Here is a 27283-nt window from a genome sequence, read left to right as displayed (position 1 = left end):
AAAGTTTTTTTTTAAAAAAAATTCTGCTTTTACTTGACGCAGATTAGAAGGTCTGCACTGCCAGAAATGTTAGGTTCAGATGTTTTACAGCTTTGAACACTGGACTAAAGAATTACTATGAGTGGTATAATGCTAGCTTTTTAAATTGTTTTTGGCTTTTCAGGGTCCAGAGTCTATCACCTTGTGTCACTTCATTTATTTTATTATCATGACTGTATGGTTCAGGTTTCTGCTTATCTTGATTCTCCACACTGTTTTCTGCAATGTCACCTATGACTGAGAAAAGTCTGTGGAAGGCTAGTGATGTCTTATTGTTCTCCATTCTTCTGGCCCTTATTTTATTCTGAATATAGTCCCTCTACAGCCAGAGATTTGTTTATTTCATGACTAAAAACTGCTGCTGTGGCCTGACTCCTGAGCGGAGCCTACATATTGGACCCAAGAATTGGTCTCAGCTTCAGTCATTTTTAATGATTCATGATGTAGTGGCCTATCAGATTGCCCATTCAAACAATGGTAGGCTTTATAGCTAATGGCAACAGCAGCCTCCTCATTTTCATACATACCCAGAAATTCTTTGATAATGAGAACACTTGGGGTGCTACCATCTGGAAGGAAAAGATCATGGTGATGAAAACCAGCATCCGTAAAGAGTTTGGCATCATGTACCTTTTTATTCAGAAAAATAATGGCAGTAACATTGTGAGTCTTAAAATATAGAATATAATTCTCAGGAGAATGTTTTGGATCTTGCATGAAGTCTGCAGAAGGCAATAAGGTGGTCTGGTATTAGCCAATTTAAATCTCTATTTTCTGATCTTTCATAGTGTTTGTACTCATCAATGTCAAATGTGTTGAAATTTAAGAAGCCATATTGTTTTGTCTTCACTGCATGAGAATAGTTGAGAAGAGTAATATAAAAATTGCAACTTCCATAGGCAGCATATTTGAAAGAAATGGAAAGGGTATTTCCAAAGATTAACATTCTATTTCCATTTTTTGGAGTTTTCCCCTAAAAATAGAACCATATAACATCTGAGTAAGAAAACAGCAGTAGCTTGTTTTCTCTGATTGAACATAGTAAAATTAATAATTCTCTTCCTTATCAGTGTAATGGACTTAAATTTATTATTTATATTGCAAAAATATCTGTAAAGCATTGCTGGATTGAGTGGTTTCAAATCTTCTTAGAAGTTCTCATATTTTAGTTCATTGTCTATACTGAAATAATATTCATTCGACACACTCTTTAGTCTGCTGTAGACAATAACAAAAGAAAAGCATTCAGGAATGTCCAGGTACAGGTTGTTCCAGGCGGTGCAGTTCTTGCAATGTGTAGCTGTAGCTTTTCTGTATATTGGGCAAGGTTGACCATCAGTGCTGTGAACAGGGGGGGTACATCTGCCTGACTCAGCAGTGGATCAATCATGGAGTTGGCTGTGGCCCTTCATGGGGCCATGACCATGGCCCAAAGCATATGCATGCTCAACAAGGCCCCCACCAGCCTGAAGCAGGTGCTAGTGGGTGAGGTGTGTGTGGCAGTGCTGTGGGGATGTGAAACTTCCCCTGAACCCAAGAAGGCAGCTGAAAATAGTTAGTCACTTTTGAAGATATATGTGTACCTTTAAATATTCTCCACAGAGTTTCTTAGAATTATATACTTTCTCTAAATAAATGACAATATTTGCTATTGAGTCTGGTTATGTTTCATTTAGTTACTGGAATATTTTGCAATATAGCATTGAGTAAATATTCACTTAAACATTTCTATGAACAAGAGGATAAAAAATAAAGAACACATTTCTGACTGTGATCAATCTCATTCGTATCTTACAAAAAGACTGATGAGTAGTTTTTCCTTGTGTGAAAACATGGAATTTTAATGAATGTGGGAAGATTTGTACTTACCTACTATTGCTTAAGATAAATTCAGATATAGCTAATTAGAGAGATATCTACATTTATGATGAATCATTCAAGATCTGTTGACAGGTGTGTACCCTAAATAATTAGCACTATATTTGTTTTTGTGTAAATCAGCATAATTCTGTGAAACTCATCAAAATTTAATGTTTTTTTTTAAGTCCTAGAAAACATCAGTGTGACCATTTTAAAAAGAAGATTTATGAACACAATAAAAGTGAGAAAGTTTTTCATAAAGGCTCAAAATGTATTCATCCAAACTTTCATATCCAAGAAAAGAATTATCAATGTAAGGAATGTGAAAGAGCTTTAAATAAACTTGAAAGCATTACTGAACACCAGATAATTCATACTGGAGAGAAGCCCTACAAGTTTAAAAAGTATTTCAAAGCATTTAAGGATTCCTCAACCCTTTATCATAACAGTGATATACCCTACATAAGTAAAGAATGTGACAAAGGTTTTACTCAAACCTCAATCATTACTAAACACCATAGGATTTTCTGTGGAGAGAGACCAAAGAAATGTAAGGAATGTGGCAAAATCTTTCAGTGTCATTCAAAACTTATTAAAAATTGCAGTATTCATACTGGAGAGAAGTCCTACAAATGTAAAGAATGTGGCAAAGCTTTTAATAGAAGACCACATCTTATTCAACAACAGAGAATTCATACCAAGGAGAGATCATATAAATGTAAAGAATCTGGAAAAGCTTTTAATTTTAGGCAACACCTTACTCACCAGAGAATTCATGTTGGAGAGAAGCCATACAAATGTAAAGAATGTGGCAAAGATTTAAATGAAAGATCAAACTTTTTAGTTCACCAGAGATTTCATACTGGAGAGAAACCATACAAATGTAAAGGATGTGGTAAAGCTTTTAATATTAAACAAAGCCTTATTGTTCACCAGAGAATTCATACTGGAGAGAAGCCCTACAAATGTAAAGAATGTGGCAAAGCTTTTAATCAAAGAACACACCTTTGTCGTCACCAAAGAATTCATACTGGAGAGAAGCCATACAAATGTGAACAATGTGGTAAAGCTTTTAATAGAAAATCATATCTTATGCATCACCAAAAAATTCATACTGGAGAAAAGCCATATGGATGTAAAGAGTGTGGCAAAGCTTTTAATCAACCATCACACCTTACTCGTCACCAGAGAATTCATACTGGAGAGAAGCCATACAAATGTACAGAATGTGGCAGAGCTTTTGCTCTCAAGAAAACCCTTATCGATCACCAGAGAATTCATACTGGAGAGAAGCCATACAAATGTAAAGAATGTGGCCAAGCTTTTAATCGAACATCACAACTTACTCAACACCAGAGAAATCACACTGGAGAGAAGCCATACAAATGTAAAGAGTGTGGCAAAGCTTTTAATCGAGGATCACATCTTAATCAACACCAGAGAATTCATACTGGAGAGAAGCCACACAAATGTAAAGAATGTGGCAAAGCATTTAATCAAAGATCACGTCTTATACAACACCAGAGAATTCATACTGGAGAAGATATAAGAATGTAAAGATTCTTACATTCCTACATTCTTACTTGGCAAAGCCTTATAAGTCACCAGAGAATTTATACTGCAAGGAACCCATACAAATATAAAAAAAAGTGTGGCAAAACTTTTAGTCAAATTTCCAGGCTCAATGTTGACCAGAAAATTTATACTGGGGAAGAGCCATACCAATGTGAAGAATGTGGTAGAGTTTCTAAGTATGTTTCAAGTGTTATGAAGCACCAGAGAATTCATACTTGAGAATTTTTGGAAAAAATTTTGGAAAATGAAAAGTCATTTAATGTGCAATCACACCTTATTGATCACCAAAGATTTTATACTAGAAAGACAACTTACTGTACTAAAAAGAAATGTGGCAAAGTTTTTAATCCAATCTCACCATTTGAAAATTATCAGACATTATACTAGTGATTACACCCTACAAATGTAAGCAATGTGACAAAGCTTTTAATGAAGGTTCACATCTTAAAAAATCTCCACAGATTGAGTATTAAAGAGAAGCCCTATAAATAGCAATTATACATCAGAGCTTTAGTCGAAGTTTTTTAAAAAGCATACTCTATCAAAACCTAATGCATACAATGTGTGCATCTGTGACTTTCATGCCTTGCATATCAGCAAAATATACATTATTGAGGAAAATTTTGATCTATGAGAAGTATAGCAAGGTGTTATATTGGATATGCTTCTGAATATAATAATTTTCAGGGAGATTATATATTAATTGAGAATGTGATATTTCTTTTATAGTTGCTTAAAATTTAATTAGCATAACTAGTTAATGTGATAGAAATAAAGAAATTCTTAGATAACACTATGGTACAGACTGTCAGGAGCTGACCTGGATGCAGATCCCTTCAATTCCTGATGCACCAGGTTCTGAACAATTACTGTCTTCAGTCTGGCATGGTAGTCCCAAGTCTCAGTAACTTTGGAGTTCTCCCAGCTAGGATAAAAGGTGTGCCTCCAGGAGTAGGTGTTACCCACTGAGGTTGAGTTACACTCACCTGTTCCTTTGTAATCCTACAACTTTGTTCTTTTGGGGATAGAATGTTCCATGGAACTTGCCCCTTGTGTATCTCCTATATAAGAATAAATAATTCCAGTGGCTCTCTCTTTCCATGGACCTTTAAGATTGGAGAGCCATCATGGCTCAGCCATAACTCTTAGAAGTTACTACTGTGTGCTTGTGTGATTTTTTTTTTGTCATTTTCTTAAGTTATTGGAATAGTCAAATTTTGTGAAGCCAGAATTGGGTCTCCAGTTAGGGTAGATGGCAATAAATGGAGGCCCATTGGGATTCCAGCATAAATTTTAGAAATTAAGTGGGTTTGGTATGTTTCTCCAGAAGTTAAGCCCACTTAGGATTTCGGGGTATTATCTGTTAAGTTGGACAAAATAAGTGAATTAGAAGAAAAGCAATGTAACATTAAACTTATAATATCTGGATTTTTTTTTGTCCTTTAGAAACAGCAAAAATTTTATTTTCTGCAACTCTGGGGAAAATAAATAGACATAAAAAATGAGAAATTAAAAAATTCAAAGTATCACAGAAATTAAGATGCTAAGGAATATATTGCTAAGTTTTGCCCTCTTCCATAGGAAAAGTTATATATAATATATATATATATATATATATATATATATATATATATATTTAATTTTTACGTTTGGAAATATTAGGTAAAGATTTTCTGGGTTGTATGTCAGGAATCCACACTTGGAGAATGAGAAAACAAAAGAAAAGCTGTTTTTTGTTGTTGGTGGTTTTTGTTTGTTTATTTAATGGTAAGATTGTTACGGGGGTGGGGCGGGGAGGACGTGTGGGTTTTTCTAGTTTTAAAGAGGCATTGTTTTTCAGCTGTTTTGGGGCAGATGCAGGGCTTTGACCGCTGTTTCCTGTGGAGCCGCCAGATAATTCTGCCACTTGAAAACACTAGTTTAACTGGGCACACGTTGCCTGGTTAAGGCGATCCCCCACTCACTGTCTTGACAGGGTCACAGTGAGAAAAAGTGTTGGCAAAGCCGCTCTCCCACTGTCTTGACAGGGTCACAGTGAGGATGATTGCTGGCAAAGCCACGCTGGTTGGTGGGTAACCAAAACCATGAGACCCATTTTATGTAATTGGGACTTTGCATTTTCATGCTTATATTTCTCACAGGAGGCATGAGTATGTTAAATGCCAAACAAATTAAATTTCAGATGGCTAGAACGTAACAGGTAGTTCATGCCTTGGAGGCTGTTCTACTACCCCTCAGCATATCAAAGACAAAGTAGAAGGCTATTCTTCTATCTTAGTACATTGTGGACAAACCTAATAACGAAGAACAATCATTTTCTGAAAGGTCATGAGAGCTAGTGCACCTTGAATGAGAAACAAAGAAACTCTTTGAGAACTAGTGTACCTTGACTGAGAAACAAAGAAACTCTTTGAGAAAGCAGCTCAACCAGTTTTATGAGAATAAATTTAGGAATTAATTAAAATAGCTTTATAAAACACAGTTTTAGAATAATGTTAGAAATATTATTTTATTTAGATTCTTAAGTTTAGAAATTCTTAAGCCTTTAGTTGTATATGTTTCTGATATGTTTTAAGGATGATTCATAAACTTTAGGATATTTTAAATATAAGATTTAAAGGGACTTTTTTAGATGGGAATTTTAGATTAATATTTTTAATGATTGGTTAGGAGACTTAAGAGTCTGGTTACGTAGTTTGGCATTAGTTAATAAGAAAATAACATATCTTGGGAAATAGTAAATCTTGGGAAAATCTGAAAAATGTAAATTAGTGACATTTTATTAATGATTCTGTACTTTTAATAATTATATGAAGGTCATATCCTGGAAAAATGTAAATTAATGTACCCTCAATCATGGTTAAGGAAATGTCATGTCTTGGCAAAGTTTTAAATTATATAATTAATGACATATTGTGAATCTAGAATGATGAGAAAAATTGTAATAAAAGGGGACCTAGAAAAAGCTGCTTTAGCTCTCTCTGTGGAGATTGCTCGAATGGAACGACTCCTGTCTCATCTTTTGGCCGATGCCACTCATCCTTCAGGACTCCCTGGACCCCACTAGAGCAGGACCCCGGCAGTTGCCTTGGTAATGGTGGCATCATCTACTGAGGGGCCCATTTTTTATGCTAAAAGAGTTTTTGAGATGCTCCCAGGAGAGTGAGCACTAAGTAAACAAAATGCAGGGAGATGGTCCTTTGAGAGAAGACTATCTGCTTACCCTGGCTGCGCAGTTCACAGAGTGGGAAATGACAAAATTTTGGCATGGCCATCCAAGCACAGGCCCACTAGCACCAGCATAAACTGTTGGCATTTCCCTGGCTATATCCCAAGCAGGAACAGACCAGGTAAGACCTAGACATCTGGGGAAATTTGGGGAGCAAACATAAGGGTGAGGTCACAGGGCAAACCCAAGCTGGAGTCAGCAGCTGCAGCCATGACCATCAGCCTCGCTTCTCCTGCCTCATGCCAACTGGCCCATCAGCCAGGGGAACACAAGGTCACAGCTTCAACCTCCCGGACCCTGGGGGAATGGCGAAGTGCCAAAAGATGTGGGTCGCAGAGGGACTACAGGTGGGGGAAGGCAGACTGATTGAAGGAAGTATGACCCCTTGGGGAAGTTTCCAGGGCACTTACCCTGAGCAGGACCCTATGGTGGGCAACAAGCCCAGCCCCTATGGGGTGAATGTGGATGCAAAGCCCGCCCCAGTAGGGAGAACCCATGTCTTGCACTGCCACAGTGTCAGGTGCAGCCACAGCTGCTGGCAATGGCCATGCCCACTGGCCATATGCTGTTTTCTCACCATGACAACCACTGGCAAAAGCAGACAGTACACGCCAAGATACTATGAGGTTTGGCCAGGACTGCTGGTAATCGCACATGCGGATACACAAGGTTTCAAACAGAGCCTCGTGGTATATTCTGGCTACATGCTTTTACACAAAATATTCTGTAGCCACATAGAAAGAGAAATTTGGCAGATAAGTCCCACCTCTAGCAGTCTTCCCATTGTTCATTTCATTGTCACCCAAACAGGGTTTTTTGGTCCTGGCTTGCAACCATTAACCTATACTTTCTGTTTCACACAGGGCTGCTCCCGAAGCTACACAGAGCCTACATTTTACTTAAGAATGCCCATCTGTAAATACTAACAAAAGATATCTTTTTCAGGCAAAATTTAGTTTCACGTTCCTGCCTCTGCCTGTATGTGTTCTCAAACTTAAAAAAAAAAAAAAAAGATTTTTATTCCTCGCCAGGTTCTCTTAGAAACTATTTATAGCTGTTTTATTAAGAAAAGTTTCAGAGGTAATATAGTAATTATAAGAGGTTATAAGGATTATTGTTCTCCAAATTAAAGTTGTACATTAGTTTTTAACAATAAAATTTTAAACTTTGTTGTAAATTAATTTATCTTACATAAATTCTCTGACTGGACCTATAATTCATGAAACATTGTTAGAAATGTATGTTGCCCCCTTAAATGGGAAACAACCTTAATCATATTGTTTAAAAGACAATTTAGTGACACCTACTTAAAGGATAATATTCTGAGATATAAAGATATTTTAAGACATTCTCTCAGAAAGAGTTGGGGGGGTCTACTTAAATTGTTAGGATGAATCAGCTAGTTATCTAATTTTTATATCTAGCCTCAACTGCTATCATCAAAGAAGGACTTAAAAATTGGAAAGATCGAAGGAACCTCTGTAACTTAATATAGACCAAAACAAATTCAGAGAGATTTTTTCAAAAGGTCCAAATAAATGTACTGTGGGGTTTCAGAATGTATGGCATATATCTAACCTTACCTAGAGAAATATTATGCTATTACTTAGCTAAACTATGAAATAGAAGGCCATCTTAAAAACAGTTTTAAAGGAGATTTATCTTAACCATGTCCCACTAACACAGAATAGGGACAAGCCTGACAATTTGGAGCAGTTCCCAAGGACAGATTGGTATCTAACAGATAAAAAAAAATGCCTAAAATATAATTTTAGGGGCTGGGGTTGTAGCTCAATGGTAGAGTGCCTGCCTCACACGTGTGAGGCACTGGGTTCAATCTTCGGCACCACATAAAAATAAATATATTGTGTCCAACTACAACTAAAAAAAAATAAATAGTTTTAAAAAATCATAATTTTAGTAAGTCTTAGAAAAATTCTACTAATTTTCATAGACTTATAAAAGACAATACAGTACCTTAAACTTATAGGGGGCCACCCATTTGAAAAGGTGTTTATCTCCAGTTAGCCCTAGACATTCCAAGGGATTTACAAAGGTTAGCATAATTCTAGCCAAGTTTAGATGTTACAGCATAGTTAAATGCAGCCCAAATGAAGAAACAGAAAGGCAAACATACAGACAGAGATTAAAATGCTAGTCATAGATCCAAGAGAAATTTCTTGGGTAAAATGTTTGCTCCTAAATTACAGATTTTGAAACCCCCTTAACATTAAAACAGTGTCTTACTTCAAGCACTTGGCAACAGTTTATTACTGAAAAAGAAAGGAAAAAAAAACTCTGAAAATAGTTATGCCTAAAATATTAGACAAACAGCCATAAATAAATCAGCTCAACAGTCAATAGCATATTTCAATAAAAAACTAACATAATAGACCTTTTCTAAACTTTAATAATATCTGACAATGTCCTACGTACATTGATATTTTTAAATTACTAACACCATAATTATACATAATTATTAGAACTAATTTTACTACATTAAATTAAGTTATTAAGGTGCTCATACAACTAACTTTTTTAATGCACAAAGTTTGTTTGTAATATATCTCTAAAAATGTTATTGCTAGCTCAATGTCATAAATTCTAAATTAGATCACTGTCTTAAATCACACTGTTGACTTGTTTTTACCCATTAACATTTGAGATACTAATTCCCCCTACTTAAGTCAACACTAAGTTGATAACCATAATGCCAGTTTTTCATGAATTCATAGATAAAAGACTGTTGATTTCTCTATTTCATTATTTATTAATGGTAACAAAATATCTTCTCTAGGGTTATTTAATATATGTACCTCCTATTTTGGATAGATGTCTACATATTTCTCATGCCCCTATTAAAGACCACCACTACTACATTGTATTCTTTATTGTATTCTTATTGTATTCTTTATTTTTGGTAATTCTGTTAAAGTCAAAATCAAGTCATACATTTAGTAAAGGGTAAGTTTCTATTTACCTTGTTCCCATGAAATAACTTTGTCAAGTTTCACAAGCAGCTAGAGATAATAAATCTTTTCTTATTATTTAAATACTTGTACTACATTAAACATTGCCTGTATAACTTAAAACTAATGATACTATGGCTTATGCCAAGCCTCTACTCAATTTTATTAAATAAAAAGATGGTAAAAGAGAACTCCATAGCACATAATAGATGTTACAAAATATTTTTTTTTAATTTTTTCTTAATTGTGATACTGGGAGTCTTTCTGCTACTGAATGTATCAAATTTCAAAAGAGTTTAAACTGGTCATTGTGGAAAGGTTGAAAAACCTTACACAGGAAGATAAATTTTCAGCTGCAGAGTTTACAGCCATGCAGCTTCATGGGCTTGTCAGGTAAGTAAAAATTATGAACAAACATCCATGGACCCATTTCTCAAAGAAAACACACACACACACACACACACACACACACACACACGTTGTAGTTGGACACAATACTTTTATTTATGTGGTGCTAATAATTGAACCCAGTGCCTTGCACATGCTAAGCAAGTGCTCTACCGCTGACCCACAAACGCAGCCCCTCAGGTCCACCTTTGATGTTCCTTGCAGTGAAGACTGGAAAGTCTACGCATGCAACTAGATGAATTATATTCACTGTAATGGTCAGTTGCAGCTATATGTTGATCTTATGGTAAACAGGCTATCTGGTAGTATCTTTTGAGAAAAAGACAGTATATGAGAATCCTAAACAAGCCAATTATGCTGATCCTCAAAAATTCAGACTATATATATATATGAATAATTGTCAAAATAGAAAGTTGAAATAGAAATTTTCTATATAGGCCAGTTATTTACATAAAATATTCAACAATGTATTATTGCCCTAATCATTCTACAATAGAAATTGGCACATTTTCTAAATGGATGTGTTTGGCCTATGTATTGTCAACATTAGGTGCCTAGAAATGGTCTCCTACAATTACATGAAGATGACATAACTCTTAGAAACCTGAATTTTCAGTGAGATAGCACTCAAAAGGATGTTTTGATGTTTGACTTCTGCCTTCAGAATGTTTACATTACGACAGAACTAAAAGACTCCTTAAATTAGAGAATTGAACAGATGGTTAAATATTCTGTAACCTATAAAAGGTACAACTTGCCTAATTTTATCACTTTTTATAGTAGGATAAAAAGGATATTGATCCTCATCAATGTCTCTTTGCCCTGTAGCCAGGTAGGATGCTGAAGTTAAAATTCAGGCCTTGAATCAGGTGCATGCCAATTAACCAGACCTAGGCAAGTTCTTGATCTCATGATCAATGAAGTGACTACTTAAAATATTCTTCATTGTTCCTATAATACAGCTTCTGTGGCTATGTTTTAAACTTACAACATGTAAATTTTCTTAATAATTTGACTTAAATTATTTCCAAGAACCTTCATAGTCAGATAAGTGCTAATGGAAGGACTGAAACTAAGTTAAATGCTCTAGAAGCCACTGTAATGAATAATGCAAATGAGCCCTCTGCTCTATGGTTTGTGGAAAGGCTTAAATGCTATGCCAAATAAAAATGTCTGTGTTACTGTGGCCAAACAGAATGCTTCCAAGTAAAATTGGGAAAAGATTTAAGACTCTTCTGATGAGTTTTTGGCAGAGTAATCATAATAACCTGGATCTTCCAAAGCTAATTAAATGACCTTAATCCTAAATATGCTGAAACATTCTATATAGTATATTATTGAAATAATATGTTTTCTACTAATTTTATTTATGTCTCAAGAATAGGTCATGATCTTCTCAGAACAAGAATCTAGTGACTAAAACATAAATTACCAGTTTCCTTTTTTTTAATTTTAAGAAAAGGGAAATATGTCAGGAGCTGCCCTGGATACAAGATCCCTTTCAGTTCTGATGCACCAGGTTCTGAACATATTGTCTTTAGTCTGGCACAGTAGTGCCAGGTCACAGTAATTTGGGCATTACCCTAGCTTGGAAAACAAGATGTGGCTCCAGAATTGGGTGTTATCTGCTGGGGTTGAGTTACACTCATCTGTTCCTTTATAAACTTACCCCTTTGCCCTTTTGGGGATGGAATGTTTCATGGAACCTTCCCTTGTATGCCTCCTATATAAGAATAAAGAATTTCAGTGCCTCTCTTCCGATGGACCTTTAAGGTCAGAGAGCCATCACAGATTTTGAGATGGTACTTTTGTGTGTTTGTATGCTTTCTTTGTTGGTTTCTTAATTTTTTAATAGATTTTGTGAATCCAGCATTAGGTCACCAGCTAGGATAGATGGTGATGACAGACATTTCAGACCTAAGAAGATATTTATTACAAATCCAAAATTACATCTTGTTATATTTTTATTTGTCAAGTTGTACTTTTCTTTTTTCTTCTCTTGTGAAAGGATCACATAGAGAAAGCAAAATCTTTGGAAACTGCCATCCAGTTCTTGGAGAAAAGTTAGAAATACTGCAACCATTTAAAGTGTAACATGGGGAAAAATATTTGATAAAGCAAAGAGGTGATTCTGGTATTCAAAATATGAGTAGAGCCAGGTGCAGTTGGCCATACCTGAAACCACATTGTCTTGGGAGGCTGAGGCTGGAGGATCATGTGTTCAAAGTCAGCCTCAGCAAGGGTGAGGAGCTAAGCAACTCAGTGAGACCCTGCTTCTAAATGAAATATAAATAAGGCTGGGAATGTGGCTCAGGGGTTGAGTGCCCATGAGTTCAATTTCTGGTACACCCCTCAAAAAAAAGTGAATATAAACAGAAACCTGGAGATGTAGGAATTCATTCTGAGACTGAAGGGCTGCCATATTAATATATTTATAGATCCAATTTTCAACCAAAAATATCAAAAGTTGTACAAAGAAACTGGACATGTGGTACATTAAAAGGCTGAATAAACAATAAACCAACAGAATCCATCTCTCAGGAATGGCACTCCCCAATCAAAATATTCCTGCTGCAGCCCTGAAACATGACAGCAACCACATGGCTTGTACTTTAAAGATGGGGTTGTGGTTTGTATGTGTTTTTATGACAGAATTAAGGCACTTAAGGATTTTTTTAAAATGTTCCAGAGCAATAGTGGCCCAAACATTTTTTTTTTTAGTGTCTTACTTTTGAAAGAAAGTGATGGGCTTTGTTCAAAGATAATTCTCTTCATATTCCATGTATGCAAACATCCCATAGGAGAATGAATTTGCTGTTTTTGGTGTGGACTGTTGTTCAAGGTGGTTTATGCTAAGGAAGAGCCTTGGATAATCAACTTTAAGAAAACATTTTAGTGCAGAGGGAAATGAGACTTCAGCAAGGGAAGAGCAACACCCAACACATCAAAGGTTTTGGAGATCCAAGGAAAATACTGTGCCTGAAGTCTTCAACCTACATGGAGAGAGGCCCTAAAAGTCAATTATACAGACTTCAAAAGAGAAGTGATGGATGGGCCATTGAGGGGTTTCATTAATCATTCCATGCTTCATTCATGATAAATATTGATTGCCAACATCCTGGATAATTCTTTTCTGAAATACATCATCATGAGTTCAAGCTAAAGCCAACTCTAAAGTTGTCCCCCCCCCTCACCTTTTTTTAACCATGGATTGAACTCAGGGGTACTTAGCCACTGAACAATACACCAAACTCTATTTTGTATTTTATTTCAACACAGTGTCTCACTGAGTTTCTTAGGACTTCACTGAGTTGCTGAGCCTGTGTTCAAATTCATGATCCTTCTGCCTCAGCCTCCTGAGTTGTGGGGATTACAGGTGTGCACCACTGTGCCCAGGAAATTTGTTGCACTCTAATGACCATGTCACAGTCATTGTGCCCTGTAATATATCACTGCCTCGTCTCCAGATTGTGCCTGTAGGATTGGTAAAAGGTCTAGGTTCTGTGTGTGTTCATATTGACATTGGGACAGCTGTGGCCCAAATTTTATTGTTTAAAAATACAGAATAAGAATGTAGATCAAAGTGAAATAAAATATGATGTGAGGAAGCTGAAATCAGAATCATGGAGGGAGTATGGAATTGGGACCTCCTCCTCAAGAGGCAAGAGTCTACACATCTCACTTGAATATAGCAGAAAGGCTTGTGTATTAGCCTGTTGTCTTCTTCTATGACAAAACCCAAGAGACTGGGTACTTTACAGAAAATAGAACATTATTTCATAGTTTTGAGTCCTTACAAGTGTGCCACCCACATGGGCTCAATTCCTAAGTGGCCCTGTGCTGTCATAAGGGGGTGACTGGCATCGTTGTAGAGATGTGTGTGAGAGAAATCACATGGTGAGTTTGGAAGGTAAAGAGTAGACTAGGGGAAGTTCTGTCTTTTATAACACCCCTTTCAGAATTAGCCAGGGTCCCAAAAGAATTATCTTGATCACTTCAATTGGCAAACACCTCAAAGGCCTGTCACTTCCAAGAGGCCTCGCATCATAAGGGCCCCATCACCTCTTAACACTGCAACACTGGACATCAGGCTTCCAATAGAAAAACCTTGAGAGACACACCACATCCAGTGGGAAGGTAATGCATTTCTATAACAGGGTCAACACTTTCAAAATTTTATGAAAATGGACATAAAGGCATAGGCAGCAGTGAACTCAACCCAGAAAAGAAAGAACTAGAAATTCCTTTGCAGAAAACCTAAACACCAACCTCAGCATAGACTAAATTTGCTTCACATAAGTATTTCTGATAAACACAGCATACTGGTACTCAGGAGAATGAGAAGTCACTAGACAAATGCAGGGGGAGAAATAAGGTTGTAGGTTTAGACTGCAAACAGGGGACAACATACCCAGGCAGAAACCATGGATAAACTTTCTTTTTACAGAAAGTCTTGTGACAGCTTTATCCCAGCTCTGGGATTTGAGTGCTTCTTCAAACATTTCTACTATTAGTGATTTCTCTCCCTATGCATTTTTTTTATTCCTGCCCTCAGGTCACATATGACTCTCTGGGCATCTGGAGCTGCCTAGGATAATGCTCAAACATTCACATTTTGGGAACAGTCAAGTTGGCACATAAACTTGGGAAGACTTGATTTTCCTGGAGACATCAATTTCGTAGAAATTGGCTCCACATGAAATCCATATAAAAATCTACCTACCCATGGCTATAGGTAAAAACATACCAAATAATAAATACTCAGGGTGAACAATTCAGAAATTCTTGTATATGATAAATTGACTATGTTAAAGGTACTGTATTCCAGTTAGGAGTTTTGTTGCATGATTAGATCATGACTGTTCTTGACATGGGGGAATATATGTATCTATGTGAAATAAAAGATAAATGAGTTTGTTCAATTCTAGTGACAGTTTCACTCAATCTATGGTATTGTTTTGTCTACCTTAAAATGCACAGTAAAATTTGTTTTCAAAAATTTGGTCAAGTACTTGAGTAGATTTCAAAAAAGACAAAGTGCTCAGTAGATGCATTAAATATGCTCATAGGGACTAATCAGTAAAATGCTAAAAAAATAGGAGATCTTACCTCACCATTTTGGGAGGATTAATGTTAAAAATACCAGAGATAACAAGTATTGGCAGTAATATGGAGCAAAGAGAACCTTGGGCAGATTATTTTGGAGATTATGTAAATCAGCACATCCACTATGGAAAAACTGCATAAAGGTGCCTTGGAAAATTGAGAGTATAACTTACATGTGATACAGCAATCCCCCTCCCTGGAATGCATCTGAAAGAAAATAATTTATCTCACAGAGACATCTGCATCTCCATGTTTCTTGCAGTACTGTTCACAACAAGCAAGACAGAAGCAAGGAAAGACATAGTGTCCACCAGTGGATGACTGTGTGGAGGTGATGTGGAACGTCCACTAACATTCAATGGAATGTTATTGAGCCTTCTAAATAGGTAAATTTTGTCCCTGTGCTGATGTAAGTGAACACTGAGGACAGTATTGTGACATAAATCAGACAAGATTACAGTTTGATCTCTCTTATGTGACATCTAATAAGGCAACTTCATAGAAATAGAGTGGAATGGTGATTGTAAAGAGGTGGGTAGTGAGGGACACAGGGAGGTTGTTTAAAGTGCACAAAATTCCATTCTAACATCGATAAATTTGGGGGATTTGCTGTATAACGTGGAGAATGAAGTTAATAATTCATTTTTGTATACTTGATATTTGCTGTGAGATCTTAAATATCTTCACCACACATACATCTTAAGTGATAGATATGTTAATTAAGAGGCTCTGGTAAGCAGTTTACAATGTCTACTTATGTAAGATCCATGTGTTGTACACCATGTATGTGTACAAATGTATTTGAAGTCACACCTCAGCAGAGTAGGACTGAGTCTGCACATACTCTATTTTTCAGGCATGTGTGGTTCTTCATTCTGAGTTGCAGCCTTCACACTGAACTTCCACTCATCCCTCACAGCCATGAAGACATTTCACGTCCCAACTCCCACATGCACAACTGTGTCCTGACATTTAATGTTCATTCTTCTGTGGTGCCTATCCAGGGACCTCAGGACAGTCCTTCTTCCTCCCATTACCCCAAGACCTATCATTAGTGCTCTTTCTTCTCTTTTATTTGCTTTCAATTCCATTACCTCAGTCCATCCCCAGAGCTCCTGGGTCCCACACAACCAAATGTCCAAGATCAACTCTCAGGCATTCTCGACACACAGTTCAAACTCCAAACTGGTTGCCACCAACCCCAGCATCCTCCACCTTTCTTCTGGTTGCATGCCTCTTTATATTACTTCTTTCCTGTGTGCCTGGTCTTAAATCAAAACACTTTTCCTTTTTTCCACTGGTATCATTTTCTGTCCCTTAGTTATATCACATGGTTGTAGAAGCTCATACTTAGTCTTAAAATCTAGAAGTGTACATCTTTTAATTTGCTTTTCCTGGTGTTTCTCTTGCACTTTGGGCCATCTCAGCCTCCTTAGCTCTCTACCTACTTTGTTCCCTCCCTCCCCCCACTCAATCTTTGTCTCATTTGTCTCCTTCAAGAAACATTGTGTCTCTCTAGATTCACCTCTGTCATATTCTGGGCCTGTTTTGGACAAGTACTTAATCCAGGACCTGCTACCCCAGCTTTATTCACAACTTCTCACCACACGTATGTATGAATGCCTCTGAGGCATTGAATCTTCTACAAATTTTACAGTCCAGTGAGCTTCAACATTTTTCATGTTCACTTTTCATCCTCAGGACCACCTTAATTCGTGTGAAACCATGTACCCCATGTATCTTGTACCTGCTGGGCCCTGTGTCTTTATGTTTCTTGGCTTTTTGCCCATGTGTGCCTACACCTAGTCATGCCAATGATCTTTTCCTGGATACTTAATGAACTTTGTCTGTGTCCTCTACATCACAAGATTTGCACAATCAAATTTCCCAACCCCCCTATTCCCCATGTTCTTATTTAGTACCACTTCAATCTAATACCAGTTTACTCTTACTGCACAAAACATACCTGCATTTATACCACACCTGTATGATAAATCTCACAGCATTTGTTAAGGGACATATTGTAAATAGTGTCCTTGAAGACTTGGAGGGATTTATAATAATTGAAAGGGTTTTTGTACTGTGTTCACCCATCATACTTGCTGCAGAATTAATGTCAGCAGCCCTGGCACATCTTAGAGTTACAGATATGTTGGCTCAAGCAGGTCAAACGATCTTATCCTGTTGCTGTCATTGGTGAGTGAGAATTTTTCTACATTTTTTATGGACATTGTTTTGTTTCTCATGTCAGTAAGAGGTCAATATTGGTAGAGTATATTTATTCACAAAATTTTGATATGAATTGACATCCAATTATGCAAATGAGTCCAATTAACTAACTAATATTTGTACAGATGAATTCAGTGACTTTCAAAGTGAACAACTAGAATCACCTAAATTTCTCTAAACAACAAATTCTATGAAATATATGAATTTAGATGACTGAAGAAATCCTAGTATTTCAACTTTCAAATGCCATACATATGCCAGTTTGCACGAATGTCTCCTGTTATAAATATCATTCACTAACCTTGCTTCCTTGAAACAAATTTACTTAGGTATTAATTAACTCACATTTTTATCTTTTTAAATCAGTGAATATTTGCTTCTGCCATACAATCTTTCACCATGCATTTGTGTTTTATGTTCCAAAGCTGAGGATACAACCTGGGAATGTGGCACAATTACTTTGATAGCACTTGTTTTCCCAACACAAAAACAAATGAGTCATGGTGTAGCTCTACAGATGTGGAACCAGTCCTGCCTCATTGCACATAACTCACCATGGGACATGTGCCTCAGAGCTATAGTTCCAACTCAATGCATTTGCAGTTATTAAAATATTTAAATGTTCATTTTTATAATTGATATTGCATATTGTATTAGTCAGGGTTCTCTAGAGGAACAGAATTAACAGGAAGTACAATTATAAAAGAAGAATTTATAAGATTGGCTTATATTACTGGAAGCTGGATAGTCAACAATGGCCATCTGCAGGTCATACAACTGGAAGGAAGAATCAGTAGATGCAAAGTCCAAGAGGCTGAAGCCTGGGCCTGAACAAGAGAGATTAGCAGTGCTACTCTAGTTTGAAACCAAAGGTTTCTGGAGAATAACCTTTGGAAAAGTAAAGAAGCAAGAGTCTGATATCCTCAGATGATAGTAGCAGCAATCAAGAACCCATTCAAGAAAAAGTCAACCATGCATCTGCTGCTGCTTCCTTGTTCTTCCAACTTTTATTCCATCCTTATCATCATCTTATTTGGTGTAGCACATTCTTAGGGAGGGTCTCCATTTCAGTTGGCTATCCCACATGCCAATCATTTCTAGACACATAGACACACCCATAATCCTCTAAATCCTAGATATCTCTTAATCTGATGAAGCTGACAATTCAAATTAACCATTACACATGTAGAATAAATATTTATAATCAATGGGAACATTTTTTCAATAAGAAATTCCAAAATACTACTAGTTTAGAAGATAGTAGGAATATAGAAAAACAAATATAAAAAAAATCACCATGTGCTGCATTTAGAGCAGGGATTTTTACACACTTTGTGGTTTAATTATTCATTCAAGCATCATGAAACCTGCTAGCGAGAATGAAACCTTAAGTTCAATTTTGAAGTTCCCACTTGAGAGAGGGCAATGTTGGATTTTGGTTGACAGGACACAGGTAGCCCAGAACTCCCATTCCCCTGCAGAACCCTCTGGCTAGAACAGCAGGGAACTGGAAGGATGGCAACCAGTGATGAGGCTGTAGGAATCATTTTCCTGTCACAGACTGTGGTTGGAGCTCTGGGCAATTTCTTTCTTCTCTATTATCTGTTATTTTCTTCACTGGGTGCAGGTTAAGGCCCACAAATTTGATTCTTAAGCACTTGATTGTGGTCAATTTGTTAATTCTCCAGAAAGGGGCCATTTCAGTTTGGAAGTTTTCCTTGGTGATTTTGGATGTAAGCTGCTTTTCTATGTTAACAGGGTGGGCAGTGATGAGTCCATTGTTACCATATGCCTTCTGAGTGTCTTCTAGGCCATCATTTTCAGCCCAGTGAATTTAGGTGGGCAAAGCTTTAAAGTGAAAGCTCCCAGGTACATTGGTACCTCTGTATACCTGAGCTGGATCCTGTAACTCCTTGTAAGTATGCCTTTCTTACTTACATGACTGGGAAAGGGAGCTCCAAAAATGTCAAGATCTTAGTAGATTTTCTGGTGCTCTAAAGACAAAGCCCTAGAATCATTGCTTAAAGCAACTCTGTCACTCCCTGATGCTATGTGTGTGTGTGGAAGCAGAGGTGCTCATGCTCTAGGCCAGCAGCTCCATGGTGCTCATTCTGCACAGGCACAAGCAGAGATTGCAGCATGTTTTCCCAGGTCCTTCCCTGAGTACAGAGCCAACAAAACAATTCTTGTCCTAGTGAGCACTTTTGTATTTTTATACAATTTCCTGTATCTTTAATAATCCCAAATTGTTCCTGATAATTTTGGATGCAATAATCTCTGGGTGCTTCCCAGCTTTCAACCCCTTTTTGCTAATAATCAAAGACACCAGCACATTCAGGCTATTTTGCATGTATAAAAAACCCCTTAAATTTCTAATATATGAGGAGAATTAAAATATGTACTCTATAAGGTTTTGTACAATTCATAGTTTTTTATTCATTCTTACCTACAGAAATTTAAGCACAGTTAATATCAGTCATATCATTTGTGAGTGTTGGTTTAGACACATACCCTTGTATGTTATAAATGTGTGTGTATGGTTTTATATGTGTGTTTGTGAACATGAGCATGCACACATGCATATATCTTGATTGTTATGATCTGTCAATAATAATTCTGAAAAATTATATGTAAATTTTATATTTCATTAGAACTATTTCAAACTGATTTCACATAATTTCATATAGATTAAAAATGTTAGAATTTTAGATTAAATCATGTTAAAAATGTGGAAAGAATTTTTCATTTGTCTACTTTCATGTTTGTGTCTTAGCTCTGTGTCTTTGAAGAATTTTTCAAGTTAATGTACTCCAATGATATTTGCCTTTAGCGGGTAAATTTAGTTATTTTTAATATAGTATAAGGAAAGTAAAAAGAGAATTAGTGACAAGATGCATCAGAAAGTTGGTTGCTCATCCAAGCAGCTGCATTTATTTATACCAATAGGTTACATTAGGTCACTACTGCTATAACTACATTATAGTTTAGGGTATGAGTAAAGTGGATTATTCTGCAGTTACATTCTACAGTTACAATATGCAATGTTAGGAGCTTTGTGCAGCTCTCAAGAAAGTCAATTGTCTGAAGTTACTGTTAGGTGGGCAGATCCAGGATCAGCAGAGCTTAGTGAAACATTGTGGTTATCTAGCAAGCAACTTCCTTTATTCAGAGGAGCTATGTGCCTGAGATCAAGGTCAAGGCTGATAAGACTATAGAACACAGCAGGGCATTGCCATTACAGCTAGATGGTTCACATGTATTAGTTATCTTACTAGTTTCCTAGTGAAAACGGCAGGACATTCTAAGGGTAGGAAACTAGTGTTTGTTACTCCCGAGGAATTTGCTCACCAGAGGAATGTTCCTCTATAATATTTCCATGCTCAGAATTCCTACAATATAGAAATGGACAGAATGGGACACAATTGTCCACTAAAAACCCCTGCTCTGTTTCATATATTTCATGTCCACCTTGATAATATACATTAGGTGTAATTTTTTATTGTTTCAAATGATTTTTAAATCACCAATAAACCATCAAAGCAGCTTTATGTACAAATCAGTCATAAGTTACTAAGTAAAATTTTATAAATTATATACACTTTTGCCTTCAGCTTTCTCTATATCAAAATACAATCTTGTCCATCTCAAAGATTCCTCTTTGTGCCTCTATCATAATCATATTCAACAGGGACCAGTATGTGACATCAGATACCATAGATCATTTTCATTTTTTGTACTTTCTATAAATGAAAATGATCAGCTTCAACTCATATATTTTACTTAGAAAATTGTATTTTCATTGTAGTTTGTATTTTCACATTTGGTTGGTAATAGAATTCAACTGCAGGAATATTAATTACTTCATGCCTTCCTCTCTGGACACATAAGTGAAGTTCTCCCCCCCTCCCCCCCCAAAAAAAAACTTTTATGTGCTGGAAGCTTTGCAAAGTTTTGGAGGAGGTGGAAACTTTGATGTGTGGATGCAAGTACAAGGTGGCTGGGTCATTGGAAGGTCATGCTTAAAGGGATAAATGGTAATGTCTGGAGTATATCAGTTCCCATGAAATTGGGCTGTCTTACAGAGAGTTCTGGTTTCTCTGCTCTCTCGCTCCCTGACCTGTCCTGTGGTCTATTCTGTATGTGCTCCCACTATTGTGATTTCACCTCCTCTTAGTTCCTCAAAGAGTTGAGCAGATGCTGGCACCATACTCTTGAGTCTCCAGAATTGTAGGTCACTAAATTTCTTTGTCAAGTACTCATTCTTGGGTATTTGGTTATGCAACAGAAAAAGATAACATGATATGGCCATTTTTTAGTTTGAAGTATCATGATGAGGACTCACCTGTAGTTTCACAGTGTGTTTTTATGATAATTGTAAGAGTTTCTGCTGCTATATGTGTAAAGTGATTGATTCATTGATTATAGGTTTACATCTCCTTGGCTTTAGAATATATTGACTGAGTTTATCAAATGTTTGTATGAGTTTCAACTAAGTAGAAGCTCTTATTTTAATAGAAATACTTCTATATGTCCCTATTTAATGTTAATAACATAAGTTCTGTTAAACATAGATGCATATAGTAAGACATATGCATAGGGAGGTGTTTCCCTTTATTTTCTTCAAAGACATCAATTAATAACTTAAAAATTTACATCAGAAAATCATTCAGAATCATCTTTTTATATGTGTTGGTAGTTATTTATGTCTTTTAAAAAAGTAAACAACAAATTTCAATGTTTTCTGAAAATGTGCAGTAGATATTTTTTTATCTCTCATTTATCATCATGTATTCTATATTTTAAAACATCTGGGAAAATATTTTGAGAAGTTTTGCCCTAAGACATAGTAGCTATTTGAAAGACAAGTATTCCTACCCTGATTTGAAGATTTCTAATTAATGTACACATTGTATTCAAATATCTTGTGATACCCTATAAATATGTACAATTTTTAGTATCATTTAATAATAAATACCTTTGGCTGGCCAGAGTTGTGCATGCCTATAATCCCAGTGCCTTGGGAGGCTGAGCAGGATGTAAGTTTAAGACTAGTCTCAGCAAATAAGTGAAGCCCTAAGCAACTTCTCTAGAGCCTGTCTCCAAATAAAAAGGCCTGCAGATGTGGATTAGTAGTGAACAGCTCCTGGGTCAATCCTTGCTACCAGTAATAACAATAGTAAATTAATCAATTAAAACTTTCCTTTTGTTTCATAGTGTCATTGACTGCTCACATACTTACTGTCTTCAATTCCAGAAGTAATGTAAAAAGAACCTCTCATGTCTTATATCTCTGTGTCCTCTGCTGCATCTCTGTCTTTTGCTTTAAGGGCCTATGTAAATAGAGTAGGACAATCAGACTCCAGTGTGTACGCACGCCAGTATATACAAGAAAAATATCCCTCTCTTATGATTTGCCAATCAGTAGTCTTAGCATCATATTTAAACCCCAGTTAACCCAATGTAACCTCAGGAGTGACTGTAAGAGCATTCTCCAAGTCATCTTGGATCAGCCCTGTTCACAGTCCCACATTATCCCTTGTAGTTGTCAGGACAACTGCAAAATATACTGAGAAGGTAACACCATAAGCTAGGATGAAACTAAGTGGAACAACATAACTTCTATTCCAGTTTTCCTTGAATCAGTATTCCCTTTAATGATTTAGAGAGTATTGTGGTTCTGGAGCATAAAATACAAGGTGGACATCTTCCTGGGGTCCTTCAGCTTTGGTGTAAGTGGAGCATACTTGGATAAAACTGAATCCTCTTGTGGAGCCTTCATGACTGCCAGGGACAAGCTTGGAATGAATCCAAAGCTTCTGCATGCCCTTGCTCCCTGTCCGTAAGTAATAAACCTGTCTCATGTACCCAGGTGTGTGGATGTTCTGTTTCATCAGACTAAAAGGTGTTGATTTCCAGTCCAAAGTGAATTTGCTTTGCAATAATATCTGGGGTTGGGAATTTTCTATGGCATGTTTTTGAATTTTAAAAAAACCATAGAAATTGTAAATATACCTACAAAAATTTACCCTTAATGAATATTAGAAAAAATAATAAGAGGACACAGAACCAAGATGTAGAGGCAGGAAGAAAAATGGCTGCTTTTCCAAGTGGCAATATTTATTTACACCAAAAGTTACATTAGGTAATTAGGACCATAATTACATTTTTATTGCGTAGAGTACCAGTAACATTGTTTATTCTGCAGTTATATCCCACAGTTAGAATATGCAAAGTCAGGAGCTTTGTGCAGCTCTTAAGAAATTCATTGTCTAAAGTAACTTTTAAGCGGCAGATCCTGGAACAAGGGAGTTTATTGAAACATTGTAGTTATCCCAGCAAGCAAGTTCCTTTATTTCCAAGAATTATATGCCTAAAATCAAGGTTGAGACTGAGAAGATTCTAACACAGAGCTTCTTCATAAAGGACATTGCTACAGCAGAGAGGCATCCCATGGATTTACACAAAAGTTTTCCAGCATCCAGGCATTTTGAGACTTTGCAGAGAAACTTCCTAGCAGCCATGCTTTCTGTGCCTTTGCACAGAAACTTTCTACCCACCTAGCATGCCACTATCATGAAGTTTATCAGAGACCGCAATCCCAGACACAGAACCCTCATAGATGAGCCCTGTGTTGATTTACTAAAAGAAAGAGCAGGGGTGGTGGATTAGACTTACACTTGTAGCTTGTCTTTTTGTTTTATATTTATAATAATATTATATAGATAGATAGATATTGAAGCTGATAGAGCTTAAATATTGTATTTCATTTTAGTTTTTCTTCTTTATTGAAATATCATTAATGAGTGTTTAAGGAATGCAATTATATATATACACACACACACACACACACACACATATGTGTACACATACATATATACACATATATGTGTATGTTTACATATATATATAAATAATCATCACAGACAAAGTAGTTATCATTTTCACTTCACCGAGATTCCTTTTGGAATCTTCATGTCTTTTTTTAACTCTGCATTTTTTCTCCCCCTCTCCTATTTTGTCATCACTCTTTTTATATCTAGAACATTCCAGACCACTTGCATATACAGTGAAATTTAGAACATCATTGTGCATGCACGGAGAAAGCACCATTTTAGGAGAGACTGATAAGAGTTTAATTTTAAACCTTGGGTTCATCCCTATCTGTTAGAAGACATTCCATAACTATAAAAAAAATTGGAAATAGAAAAATCTAAATTACAGACCTAACATATTCAAATGTCTTATTTCCTATCATTTCAGTTTCTCTGTCTCATACTGTGTGTTTCTTTTTGCCTCATCTTGTCTTTATCTTTGTACATGTGTATGCTTTTATATAAAATAAATTTAATCTTAATAAAATCTGTCATCTATATAGTTGGTGTATTTTTAAGGAAATGTTAAAATATTATGCTGAGACTGCTAAAATTGTCCTTTTAGAAACTTTTCATATTTTCATCATTATTTCCTTTGAAAATCCTTTCTGAGTTTACATATCCATGATGTGGGTGAGGATTGAAGTTTTCCTGTTCCAAATACATGCTGAGGGCCATTGCCAAGTAAGAATGACGCATCAAAATTCTTGCCAGCGTACCCCATGTTAAATTGACTTGCCTTGGAAATTTGCTGTGACCTTGCATGTGTGTTTGAGAAAGATGACCCTGCTCAATAACCAGGGTGGATCCAGGAATAGGGTGTATCCTGCAGGTTTGAGGAAGTATCCTAGTCCTTGGGTTTAGGGCATTCCTGATTTAAGACAATAGGAGTTTTAGAGAAGTTGGAGGTTGAAGATTATTGCTGCTGGGAGTAGGGCGTGCCTGCTGCCTGAGTTCCCGCTGAGTTCTCGTGGAGAGAAAGTATTTAGGACGTGAATTGTGCGGGAGATTTGGGATTTCTCCTGAGAGTGTGTGGAGACTGGTGTGAGATCCGGAATAAAGAATTGCTGTTTGAACCTACAAAGCTGTGTGGTGGCTCATGATTCTGGTGCCAAGCTGAGACATTGGCATTTGGTGGTCTGTATGCGGAATGTCTGAAACTTGGAAGTGAGTAAAATCGCTCGCCCCTGAGAGAAGGCAAGAGAATGGGTGATCATTTCAAAAAACAATGTGTTCTTGTTTTGACTTATTTCGTTTTTGTTGCAAGCTGCCTATCCCTAGAAATTTCTCAGGCAAACTGAGAAAAATGGTTGACTCAAGGTTTGAAGTTTGCCAGCCCCATGGAAGAGAAAATAGATACAGCTAATTTTTATTCAGTTTTTGTTTCATTCAGTTGGTTTTGTTTTGTGTTATCTTATTGGGTTGCATTATCTTTATAGAAGATTAGAAATTAGTAAAAAAGAAACTGAAAAGGTGCTAAGTAAATTGTTAGAGATGCAGACCGTGGAGAAAGACATTTTAGATCAAGCAAAAGAGAAGGTCTCTCGAGCTAGTCAGAGAGAGGAAGAAAATTTAGAGGAAAAGGGGTTATTAGGAAAAAGGCCACAACAAAAGGCTGTTACTAACTCTGTTTTATTACCAGAGGGCATAATTCAACCAACAGCCCCACCGATGGAGACAGCTGAGTGGTCCTCAAACCCTGTATTTGATAAGTGGGATCCTGAGACAGGACCGCAAAGATTAGCTTGCCCTGTATTTGAACAGGTAGGAGGGCAGTGAATTCACTGTGCTTCAGATTTTAAAACAGTGAAGCAGTTAACAGAGGCTGTAACAACCTATAATCCAGCAGATTGGGCTAGCATGTGTAAATCTGTGCTAAATGGAGGACAGTATTTGTTATGGAAGGTTGCCAATGAGGAATTTTGCATAGAGACAACTCGGCGAAATACAGCAGCCGGTTACCCTCAAAGAAATCTAGATATGTTGTTAGGAAAAGGACCTTATGAGGGTCAACGGCAACAAATTGAATATGATCCTGCTGTATATGCACAGATTGCTGCAGACGCAGTTAGGGCATGGAAGACTTTACAAGGACATGGAGATTTACAAGGTCAGCTATCTAAGGTAATACAGAGACCTAATGAACTTACGCTGACTTTGTAGATAGGCTTATTCAGACAGCTGCCAAAATTTTTGGTGACACAGAACAAGCAATGCCATTAATAAAACAACTGGCTTATAACCAAGCAAACTGTTGCTGCAGAGAGGTTATTAGACCATGGAGACATGAAGATTTAAACACATATATTAAATTATGTAGAGATGTTAATGAACAAGGGCAAGTCTTGGCAGCTGCAGTACAACAGGCTTTAGATGCCAGGCCAGAAACATGCTATAATTGTGAACAAACAGGACATTTTAAAAGGAGTTGCCCCAGAAGAGGAGGTTTTAACAAAACTAGAAATCAAAGGAATAGAATACCGGGTATTTGCCCACGATGCCATAGAGGGAGACATTGGGCTAATGAATGCCATTCTCAAACCACCATAGAAGGTACTCCCTTATCAAAAAACGGACAAGGATCAGGTATTTACCCACGATATCGTGGAGAAGGGCATCAGGCTTCATTGCCAAAAAACGGACTGGGGGGCCCAATGCTCTGGGGCCCACAACCACAAATATACGGGGCAGTGGAGGAACCCAGCAACACCATCAGGGTGGTGTCCAGGACACATTGTCCATTAAATCCCTCATCAGACAAACCTGAGGGAGTGCAGGGTTGGACATCTGAGCCTCTGCCAGAGCAGTATTAACTCCAGAGATGGGGGTTCAAATCATTCCTACTATTTCCCAAAGAATAGTAGGCTTATTATTGGGACGTAGTTCATCTACATTAAAAGGACTTATGATAAGTCCTGGGGTAATTGATCCCGATTATGTAGGTGAAATAAAAATTATAGCTAGTTCTCCAGGAGGTATATCAGTAATTTCACCTG

The 27283-nt window shown here is 36.7% G+C and overlaps 1 protein-coding gene and 1 pseudogene across 8 annotated transcripts in view; one reads left to right on the top strand and one right to left on the bottom strand.

The window, feature by feature from the left end:
• The window catches only part of LOC110597290 (uncharacterized), a 67769-nt gene extending 60594 nt beyond the window's left edge, over positions 1-7175 (top strand). For all 8 annotated transcript variants that reach the window (XM_021721374.3, XM_021721375.3, XM_078038646.1 and 5 more), the window contains one exon: positions 2085-7175. In XM_021721374.3, the coding sequence (XP_021577049.2) occupies positions 2085-3456 (1372 nt within the window). In that variant the 3' untranslated portion in view covers positions 3457-7175. The remainder of the gene's footprint in view (positions 1-2084) is intronic.
• On the bottom strand, positions 30-1823 carry LOC101973504 (dual specificity protein phosphatase CDC14B pseudogene; annotated as a pseudogene).
• Positions 7176-27283: the final 20108 nt, after the last annotated feature.

Source organism: Ictidomys tridecemlineatus, chromosome 2 (assembly GCF_052094955.1).
Source record: "Ictidomys tridecemlineatus isolate mIctTri1 chromosome 2, mIctTri1.hap1, whole genome shotgun sequence".
Taxonomy (NCBI): Eukaryota; Metazoa; Chordata; class Mammalia; order Rodentia; family Sciuridae; genus Ictidomys; species Ictidomys tridecemlineatus.
Note: the sequence above shows the minus strand (reverse complement) of the source record. Positions and strands in the feature narration are given on the sequence as shown.